This window comes from Pelobates fuscus, chromosome 5 (genome assembly GCF_036172605.1).
Source record: "Pelobates fuscus isolate aPelFus1 chromosome 5, aPelFus1.pri, whole genome shotgun sequence".
NCBI classification, from domain to species: Eukaryota; Metazoa; Chordata; class Amphibia; order Anura; family Pelobatidae; genus Pelobates; species Pelobates fuscus.
In genome coordinates this window covers 17,463,311-17,474,891 of record NC_086321.1, presented here as the reverse complement: position 1 = coordinate 17,474,891, position 11,581 = coordinate 17,463,311, and the positions used below count along the sequence as shown (strand labels likewise).

At 38.5% G+C, this 11,581-nt stretch overlaps 1 protein-coding gene across 2 annotated transcripts in view; it reads right to left on the bottom strand.

Moving 5' to 3' along the window:
• Window positions 1–11,581, bottom strand: part of CERT1 (ceramide transporter 1) — an 80,364-nt gene that overhangs the window by 9,824 nt on the left and 58,959 nt on the right. The window contains exons 8-14 of one of the 2 annotated variants that reach the window (XM_063456726.1): window positions 8,488–8,580; window positions 5,118–5,201; window positions 4,770–4,862; window positions 2,664–2,726; window positions 1,288–1,383; window positions 607–739; window positions 430–500 (exon numbers count right to left, since the gene is read on the bottom strand). In XM_063456726.1, the coding sequence (XP_063312796.1) occupies window positions 430–500; window positions 607–739; window positions 1,288–1,383; window positions 2,664–2,726; window positions 4,770–4,862; window positions 5,118–5,201; window positions 8,488–8,580 (633 nt within the window). The remainder of the gene's footprint in view (window positions 1–429; window positions 501–606; window positions 740–1,287; window positions 1,384–2,663; window positions 2,727–4,769; window positions 4,863–5,117; window positions 5,202–8,487; window positions 8,581–11,581) is intronic. The other variant, XM_063456727.1, reaches the window with a different exon arrangement.

Here is an 11,581-nt window from a genome sequence, read left to right as displayed (position 1 = left end):
TATTGTGACTGGCTCAGACTACCACTTCTGCTGATGTCAGCCAAGCAGGCAGATCAGTGGCAGAGCCAGCAGCTGCAGACTTGAATAGAAGTAAGATTTTACTATATTTAGGGGTGCAGGCAGCAGGACTAGGTGATTTTACCACTATAGGGTGAGGAATACATGTTTGTGTTCCTGACCCTATATAGTGTTCCTTTAATGAATAAGTTTTGGTTTCTAGACCTGGAGTCTCACTGTATAATTCTCCATCACGAGAACCTAAGTCACTTTGTTTATGCAGTCATAGCCACGCCTCCCCATTGGACTATACACAGAAACCACTTCATTAAATGAAAGTTTTCATCCACTACAAGGTTTTCATATCAAAAGACAGAACAAAACAAAGACGAGCCTTGTATACAACACTGATACACAAATTAACAGGAATACCTTGTGTGTTTGATATACAATGATTGCATTCGTAGATAGCTTCTCCACAACCTGGAAGTTTTCAACGGTCGCTGAATAAATATAAAAACGAATTATAAGTTATAGACAAGTATTCCAATCGGTATCTAGGATAAGCATTAAAGACTTTAAAGAAGTATAATGAGTTTAATGGCTTACTTTCCCAGTCGTTACGGACATCAACATTCCAGAAATACTGGCAGACTTCATGACCAGTTACTCCCTTCACAGAATGAGTGGCCTTCAGTGGATCTAACACAATTCCATTTTCCTCAACTTCTCTTCTATAAACCTTTACATATACAGATAAATTATAAATCAGTTTGTAATTAAGAGGAGAATATTGGTCTTTGCTTTGCCAATAACAAAGGGGCACACTTTCTTTTAGTGACAACAACATGCCCCACATTGAAATTTTGTTTAAATTTTTTTTTAAAGTACTAAAAAAATAAAAAAAAAAAACACACACCAAAACAAAATTCCTTAACTAAATCGTGTCACACCCCTGACTCACGAACAACTCACGCACCAGAACAGAAGTATGGGTTCCTGGAAGAGAGGATTGATTGCATTCTATTTCTACCGTATGATGCAGCCTTATTACAGTATTGGTGGAGAGGAGCGGAACAGGAGCACCCGTAGAGACTTCCCTAAACGATATTCCCCTAGCCCTAAAACACAATCCTAAGCCTTATCCCTTCTAAACCACCAACTCACAAATTTAAAGTAGCTGTTCTTTCCAATGTCTACATGTATTATCTGTCAAAGTCCGGACCTGGGGAAAGCGCATACATCTTTGACTAAGCAAAGACCAAAGATAGAATGGTATATCGCTCATACCTTCATCTCGCCCTCTTCCACCACCAACTGCCAGTTGGCATCACCTCCCACATCTTGTAGCGAGTAAGTCATGTGGTTTTGTACAATCTCTTCCACCTGCACAAAACAAAAATACAATAAAAATATTTAAATCTAAGCAGAAGGTTTAAGCATAAACAGTAAATTGCATTTTATTAGAGGCCTGCTTGTTGTAGTTAAATTCTTGTACTTCAAGTTATACACTTATTTTACTAATAATACCAGCTCCCCATCCAAAATACAAAACAAAAACAAAACACCACCACTGCAAAATCACTGTGTGATTGAAATAAAGATGACATTATATAGCATGTTGTGCATGCAGGAATAGATGATGGGTTGTATACTGTGTCTGAATGTGTCCTTGTTTTGGCATTATCCATCTACACCAGTCTACAAGCTAATCCCCAGAATCTGGAAAGCAAACACCAACCTCACAATTAACATTCAATTTGCTTTTATCTCCAGAATGTTATTCTATGACAATGGACACTTTATACAGCCTATTAAAATATAATTTTACTTCTAAAATCAAAAAATCTGCAAAAGAGAATTAATCTTTAGGTAAACAGAAGTAAACAGGCCTTTCCCTGTTTTAGAAAGATAGTCAGCACAAGGAAGATTCCAAAACATTTAAGAAAATAGTAGGAATTGCCCTAAAACCATTGCCACTTGGTACCTTCAGGTACTAACTCTGGGAGTCCGGGACATAAAGGAGGTGTTTGAGCAGTAATCTTTCGGAGTTCTTATAGAAACCAAATAACTGAACTTAAAGCGGTCTGGGTGTTTAATAATGGCCAACTAAAATCCCAGGACAGCCCTTTAATAACAGGGCAGCATTCAATGCAAGCAGGCCTTTCACAAGAAACACAGACATGCTCATCACCACAAACGGTTGTATACTCAGTTTAGATTTAATGTGCAACAACTTTCTCTCCAATATAAGTTGACGTGTTATTCCAGGTTCATTTTGTCAGGTGTTACCGTTTACTAGATAAAATTAGATTTTATTCATACTTTCCTCAACGTATGCGATTTGCTGGATACAGTCCTTGGGCTGATTGCTATATATTGCAATGGACTACAGCAGGGATATGCAACCTTCGGCACTACAGATGTCCTGGACTACGCCCCCATGATGCTATGTCAGTATTATGGTCGAAGTTTGCCCACCCCTGGACTACAGTCTAACATTGCGACACACAAATTAGGGATTTAAACTTTGATAACGACCACAACCATCAACAGCTGACATAACCAAGTTGCTTATATTAGTATCGAATTACTGGTTAGGGATTCCTCAAGCCCAGGTATTAAAATTATGAAAGCGGACATCACTCAATGCAAGGATGCAATACCTGGCTTCTGAATCTGTGGTCATCTGAGCCAGGGGCTAGATCAATAGGACAACGAATAATAGTCTACCGCAGAAAGACAAATAGAAAAGCGTGATGGGAGAAGCACAAAAAGAAAGGATTTAAAGAGCTAGCGTACAAATAAGAATTAAACCATGAATGTAGATAGAGTGACCACCTGGTGGGATTGGAATTGAATTCTGTGAAACATTTGATCAAAAAAAATGCGTGTGATCTGGTTCCAATTTATTAAATGGACACTCCAGATCCCTAAAGCACTTTATTCACACACAAGCTTTTCAGCAAGATAGTGTATCCTCTTTATTTCATTTTGCAAAAGTGCAAATTTCAATAAAAAAATTACACTTTTACAAATTAATCTTGTTGCACCCCCCTGGCTTTCAAGCAGACAGCAGGTCTGCAGGTTACTCTTCTAGGTTTGGTTAGCTCAGTGGAGATAAACTCAAGAGGCAGCTATTGCCCAGAGCACCTGCTCTACAAAGACTTTACATTGAGCTGCATTGGGAAGTCTGTGATTGGATAGCCACAGAAAGTCTGGGCGGGGTTCGAAGGGGAGGGCTTGCAAAGGCAGAACCGCAACCTTTGCAAGGAGTTTATAGATACACCCCAATGAAGACACACAAAAACACAATTAAAGGTATGCAAGTTTTCATTCAAGGTATATCTACTAAACGTTCCTATTTATAGATTTTGTATTTGGGCAGTGGATTGTCAGTTTAAATCCAACTTGCATACATTTTTATTTTCAGCCAATTGTTGGATAGAAGCATTTTATGAAATGTTGTTCAAAACCTTCCATGATTAGCACTGCTCTAGACACAATGTTTTCCATTTTTGGATGATATACGAGATCCATTACATCCCGGTGTTGGAGATACTTTGCCAATGGAGCTGTACATCTCAAACTTACAATATCTGTTTAATCTGTGACCATTTTATTTATTTTACTCCCTAAAACATCACACTATTGTTTTTTTGTATTTTTGTCTCATCGGGAGGACTTATCACAATTCCCAGGATAAAGGGATAGTAAGGTATGGTTAGTTTTTCCCTACTGGGATTATTTAGGCTTTTTTTACAATAACCTGTCCTTGATCACTAGATTACTCTGTGCTTGGAAATTCTTACTGTGAACTTTGCCCCATCACAAACTATGGTGTACATTTAGATTAAGCCCAATGAATGTTAAAGTAAAAGTTATTGTGAATAACCCAACGTATTATTATACATATTAAATGGTCACTTCAGAAACCTTTGATATATTTTGGCCTCATTAATGTGCTGTGTTTTTGGCTTGCTCAAATATTCGTTTTTGCACAAAATAAAGGTTTTGCAGAATGCGGCCCCAATAAGCCTGCCTCCTTAGCCACGTGCCGTCTTGCCAGAAAGACGTCTTATGAAATGTATGCGCACACACCGTCTCAGCCCCAAGATCACTGAGTGAGCAGCGTTAATTCATAACCTGGCTGTCAAAAGGAGTGATATCCTTACTAAAAGTCTCTCCGGGTGTCCTCTCCTTAGGCAGGGAGTTTTGTAATTCACATTATTCAATACAGTAACTGGCTGAGCTGTGCGCATTCGTTTAATAAGGAAGTCTTTTTCTGGTTTGAGGGGGTGTGGCTTACAGAAACAAAAACAAAAACACAAAAAGCAGATTTATGGTACTTTATTTGATGCAAAAACTATAAAGATTTGAGCATGCAAAGAAATACAGCATATGAACGAGGTTAAAATCTATCAAATGCATATTCTAAATACGGAAATTCTGAAATGCATCTCTCCATCTTTAGCCTGCAATAAGAAGCAGAGAAAGATATTCAGCTCTCTAAGGCCATCTTTGCCATCCAGGCTGGACAGACACTCTATAACAATGAAGCTGGGAAGGGAGTGGCACTATGGGTGCCAGGAGGGCCTACGTTTTGTCAAACATCTCTTGTAGTAAAGTTGGGGGATGCTGCTGAAAGACTCACAGCACCAGAAGTCCTACACTGAGCGGTAAAAGTTATGGTGCATAGTCTGCCTCTTTAAGCTAAACTAGCAATTCATATTTTATTAATCCTAATGAATATAAAACTGAACACCACTTACTGTGCGAACAAATCTGTGAGTGCCCGCTCCGGTGTAAGCATCATTTGTTGGTACAGACGATGACCAATGCGAACGCGCCTTTTCAGACTGAGACTTGAGGGAGAATGATTAATTAGTTTACATTTGAATAACTAAACAATAAATGTATCAAACTTGGGTTAGGGTTAACAATAAAAACTACCATGCTCTGCGCAGTTATTCAGTTATTTACATTAAAGGTTTTCAGAATTTACCCATGTATATGAAGTTATATAATCTCATTGACTATGTCACAGGATACAGAGACTGTGCACTTGTAACTGCCAAGACATATTGAGAGCTCCTGTATAAATAGGATTCAACGGGTACCTGCTCAATTTTATCCTGCCGATCCAAAGCGGCTTCAACAGCATCAAAGAATTCCTCTTCATTGATCAGGCTATTGGGCCCTTCCTGTCACAAACACACAAAACGTAAACAACAAACATCCTGAACCTTTAAATGTAATCATAGTTTTGATAAGGTTTCACAATTACTACACTGAATCATTTTAAAAAGGACTCCAGGTTTAAATACATTAGATGCACTGTGTAGGTTAGGTTACAGTTCATTAAAAAAATGGGTTTATATTAAAAGGTTCCCACACACATTAGGTGCACTGTGTAGGTTAGGTTGTAGTTGGTTATACTGGGTGGGTTTATATTATTAAAGGGACACTCCAGGCTCCCCACACAAGTTAGGTGCACTGTGTAGGTTAGGTTACAGTTAGTTATACTGGTTGGGTTTATATTAAAGGTTCCCATACACGTTAGGCGCACTGTGTATATTGGGTTAAAACGCGGTTTATGGGGCTCCCTCCCACCCTGCTGCCTTTGCCATCGCAATACAAAAACATAGCGTCAGTCATGACAGTTTTGAGTTTGGGTTTTGAGGTGACCGTTCTCCAATATAATCATCCTTTTATCAAGTTTTGAAACTAAAAATACTTCATTAAAAAAAATAAAAAATAAAATATATAGTTAAAAATCTCATCCCTACTGTTCGTATACAGCAGGATATGTCCGCCATATACACACACCTCCAGTCAGCCAGTGTTTGAAAACCGGCAGTTAGTCTCTATAGTCTTCCTGTTGGTGTGCTGGGAGTGAAGCACGAAATACCATAGAGACTAACTTGGTGAAAGATTACACCGTATACATAACATACACAGCTTAACTACAACTCCCAGAAACCATTGCTGTGTTGATAAAGTACTGTTACCGTTAGCTGTATTATAGAAAGCTAAATGAATATCATTAGTCAGAGCTCTGAGTCGAGCTTTTGAATTCAAAGAAAGCAAATATTGGACTTATTTGAGAAAGTTACATCGAGCCGAAATAATGGCATTTAGTGACATTACCAGGGGTAAACTACTACTTGGTAAAGTATTCTGAGTATCATTACGGATTTGAGTGTCTTCACTGCAAGCAGAATATGGCCAAAGTGTATTTCTAATATTTACTGCTGATTGACACTTGTGCACCAACCCCCCTATAAATGCTCATTTATTCGGTGCACAGGACTTGCAACAGTAAATTTTAATTTAGTGCCTTCCTAACCCCTTTTGTCACACAGATAGATGCAGAATGGCCTTCACATGGAGCATAACCCGTGCATGCATTAGCCAAATCAGAAAACCAGAAGATTGAAACATTAATCCATGCTTAGGACAGAATAAAATCCCCAGAAAAGGGAAATGTGCTGGTTAAATGTCATGGATCTCACACTTCTAAACTACATAAAAAGCTGCTCACCTTGATTTTCTTTGAGGACATTTTTAACAAGCAAAACTAGTTGTCATTTTTTTTTTTTTTTAAACAAGTTGTATTTCACCATAACAACAGCACGCACTCCTTGCGTAGTTAGAAATTAAATATTAGGAAATTGCAGAGATTTAGTTCTTCACATGATGGTTAGTTAAATCTACACTACAGCACTAGCTATGGACTCATTCCCAGAACACTGGGTTTACAATGCTTTACACTCAGCTGATTGTACGGAGAGGATTTTAGGCTTCTATAAGGCCCGAGTTTACATTTCTTCCCCAGGCAACCGATATAGAAATGTCCAAGTCAAACATGGAGACAAGAAATCTATCAATATGAAACTGAGAACGCTGGTGGAAGAGAATGGGGTAAAACAAAAAACCAAAACCACAGTCTTACAGGAAGCATACAAAATGCAGAAAAGCCACAAGAGAAGATCCAATGCAATCATGACAAGTACAGGCAGTGACCGATTTACTCTAATGAAGTGAATTATTCATTCCAACACTTAACGTTCACCATGGAATATGAACAAATATCACTTTCCTAATCAGGCACGAAGTCAGGGCACTAATTCACTTCCTGAATGGGAATTCCAGACACTATACGACTTGAACACAGATGGAGCTTCCAACTTATGTTCTTACTCTAGTCCAGCATACATCCAGTAAAGCTTAAGACTTCACCTCTCTCCAAGGTGCTTTCAAAAAACGTTTTAAGACCTTTTGACTACTTCCATTTCACAATAGACAAATGGAGTGCCATTTTAGGGGTAAAGTGCTATTTGTTTTCCACAGTGCTTTCCCTTTACTAGGCTCCTGTTTCGGCATTGATAAAAATCACATCAACAGAAAAGCGGTCTCCAGATTTACACCAATGAAGAACTGAACTTTAGGGGATAAAGCCTGGAGTCAGGGGTGTTGCAGGAAAGGGGGTGCTTGAAAGGCTAATTTCGGCACCATTTAATTGATATTTCCGAGTCCCCCATAATCCACAGTCCAGTTACAGAATTAGCGACAATGGCCATTTAATGTACCATATTTGTACCTCGTTACCCAGCATTGCTGTGGGATAACATGATAATAAAATCATCTCCACATGTGAGACAACAATCAAAGAACATTCAATTGGGGTCAGAAAAGGGCCCTGTAGTCTTCAATAGAACATACCCAACCCATGGTGTAAGAAGAGCTGGAGAGGGAGAGGAGGAAGTGTAAGAGTAGGGTAAAGGCAGGGGGCACGAGTAGTGCTGGGTCGGGTGGGGTCCGGCATGCCACGGCCGGACAGGAGGCGCTCTTTGCCCCTACTATAGACTTTAGGGGACTGGAAAATACATACTCTCCACACTATCCATCTTTCCTCTGATCTATTATTCCCTTTACTTTCTGGGTTCTACCCCAACTCCACCAGTCTAAGGGATATGAAATCGACATATGGTGAAGTGACTGACCGATTGCAGACAGAGGACAAGGCCTGGGATGGGTGCTCTGTGCTACCCGGGGAGCCAGAGACTCTTGATTTTTAGTTTGTAAAACTTTATTTTTTAATATTGGTATACTAAATATCCCTCTCCCATATTAGTCTAAAATTTGACATTTACTTTGAGTTCTTGAAAAGTGAACCTGAAGAGGATTATCAGACGTTCATGTATTCCTGCTCCAGTTATCAGAGCAGGGGTTGGTGTACTGAGGAATGGAACATTTGCCAGAAATACATGTATTCTTTGGACTATATTCACCAGTACATCCACACACATTAAAGTGGAAGACTGATTCGTTTTAGTCCTTTGGCTACGCTTAAGCTAGTTAACTGTTTAGTAGCCGTCAACACCACCATGAATGGACAAGATATGTAAGCAGTTATTCAACACATTTGTGTGCATCCAAATAAAATAACAAAAAGGTATACATGTAAAAAAAGATAAAAAGACTGACCTCATAATCAGGTCCTCCAAAGTGTGCTTTCTTCTTCAGTTCACTCATTGCATTCTTGTAAGCCTCCTCCACCCGCCTTCTCTTTTCTACTTCCTAAAAAACAAAAACACGTAAAGCTTACTGCACTAGTCTTCACAAGTAGTTGAGCATCCACGTGTAGCTATACATTTGTTAACTTAATGGAGAGAAGCAATGTACACAGTAAGCTCATGGACTATGATCTGGACCACCATTTTGGGAAGTGAATAAGTCCCACCCAAGCTCCCTTAATAACAGTTTCGCAGACAGCCTTCTAAATGTCAACTTATGGACCACAATTCCTGCTCTAATAAAGGTAAATTGAAAAAAAATGTATTGTTATAAGGAGGAGATTCTTCAAAAGTTCCACATGTTTATGTTTTGACACCTGACTACAAGTTATTAAAGGTTCTGAGCAGCTTAGGATTGTCAGCTCCAAAACCATCTACCCCCCATCACTGGTAGTCTTAAAATATTTGGAGCATTCTGTTATGTGATGGCAACCATAAGCTCTCTCTGTCCTTAAAGCCTCTCCATACAAGTATTTAATATCCTAGTGCTGCTCTAAGTACATATACAGAAACTATTTAGATTTGCTTTGGAATCCCCTTTGTAGGTTTCCATGAGTCTCAATGTTATTGATTTATTTTTTTTTTACAGATAAAATAGATTACAATATAGTCTATTAAACTAGGATGCTCCACTGATAAGGATATTCTTAATTAAATCTATTCCTAAAATCATTAAAATAATTCACATTGATATGTTTATTTTACATGCCAATCTGCATAATTAAAGGGACACTATAGTCACCAGAACAACTACAGCCTAAAGCATTTTAATTGCTGGAGATAATTTTTTGACAGCCAAGCAGGTAGCTCAGGGGCAGAGCCAGCAGACTGGACACACTAGGGTCATGAATAGAGGTTTGTTGGTGTTCCTTTAAGTTAATAACTGGACCACTCTGCATGAATGTGGTGACCAATCCAACATCCCTAAAATGTCTAACCCAGAAATACCAGAAAATGTAACTTGCTGAGTGACACGCTGCCAGGGCACAAAAACAAAACACCTCACAATTTGAAAGAAACAGGGTTATTCACTAAACTGCGAACATAACCTAAAGCAAAAATAGGTAGAAACATAGAATGGGATGTCAGGTAAGAACCATTCGGCCCATTTAGTCTTCCTCAATACTTTCATTAGGCCCTGGCCTTATCTTCTATGATAACCTTATGCCTATCCCACGCATGTTTAAACTCTGTGTTAACCTCTACCAATCGCTGTCCAAGTACTAAAAGACAGAAAATAAATAAATTAAAATACCTAAAGTGAAAAAAGTGCGTGCATAGTGATAAGGTGCTCCATAACGGAGAGACCCGTAAAAAAACCCAACAAAAAAAAAAACAAAAAAACTTTTTTTGTCTTTTAGTACTTAGACAGCGATTGAGAACTTGAGGGAATTACCCTAGATGGAGTATAAGCATTGATCACCCATGAAGGTGTTTACAGGAGATTTAGGGTCTAGAGACTAGGGACACCTTTACCAGATACCTTCGTATTTATAGAGAGGTGGAGTCATTTGTATATATCCCTATCACCCATCTCCTTGTATATATACCCTTCACTTTATATATTTTTTCCCATGCTTATTTCTCACCGTTTAGCATATCTCACTATTCCTTTGTGTTTTGACTTTTGCCTCTGGATGCGTACACTAGGCTCTCTTGTAGCCAGTGTTATATAGATTTCCATGAGGGCTTATAAACACAAAGGTGGAGATTGCTACTTTTCCTGTTAGTTCTCATATTGTTACATTTGTATCCTGTGGAGTTAATGCGGCATGCTTAATTACCAATCATTAGCTATTGAGCAGATCACTTGGTATTTAGACAGCTATTTGAGAATTTAAGGGAATTTTTTTAAATTTTTTTTTTTCCTAAACTGAATTTAAGCATAGAATATCTATGAAGGTGTTTACATGAGACTGAAGGTCTAGAGAGGTGGATTTAATTGGTTATATCCCTATTACTTATCTCTCTGTATATACCTTTTTATATATTTTTTCCTGTGTGCTTTGTTCTCACCATTTAGCATATCGCTCACTATTCCTTTTATGTTTTAGTTTTTGCTTCTGGAAGATCACACTAGGCTCTGTCGTAACCAGTGCTGTATATACTTCCATGAGGGCTTAAACACATAAAGGGGGAGATTGCTGCCTCTTCAGTTAGTTCTCGTACTGCCAATCCATATCTGTTTGGAACTAGTGTGGTATGCTTTATTATTAACTATTATTGAGCATCTCACTCAGGGCTGTGTCCTCCCCCCCCCCCCCTCCATATCAGGCTATACTGTTTAATTTGTCCTAGTACTTTTTAGAGTTACTAATAAAGTTAATTTGTTATTTATTATTTTCTCCTTTAAGATCTTATTGGAGTGGATTGGAAATGTAACTTTGTGGTCACTTTCTATTCAAGTGACACCTTTGGTTCTCTACTATTTACTGTATTCCCTAGGGTTATCTCCTACTTTTCCAGTCTAGGTGACTTTTTTTGTGGGTTAGGTACGGGATGAGGGTGTTACACTAAACCCCCTATCCTTGACCGCTCCCCTTTTTTATTCCATGCATCCACTACCTTCTCAGTAAAGTAATACTTCCTGATATGTTTAAACCTTTGCCCCTCTAATTTAAAACTAGGTCCTCTTGTTGTGGTAGTTTTTCCTTCTTTTCAATATATAGTCTCCTCCTTTACTGTGTTGATTCCCTTTATGTATTTAAACATTTCTAGAATCGCTTTTATAACTATTACACTGAACTAAGGCTGACATTTTAATAAGGTGAATGATTTAAATCAACAAATCTTACCTTTTTCCCACCTCCTGTATACCTCAGACTACCTCCAGAGTCTCTCCAAAATATCTCCATGTACACTTGGTAGCAGCAGCCAAGCTAAATTCTATAACTCTCACATAAAACTCCTCAATGCACCACCCCTAGGAATGGTTAGAACCGGAGTGAGCCTATGTCTCTTAAGAAACAATAGCTTATTAACAATCGATAGCAATTAGCAAACCA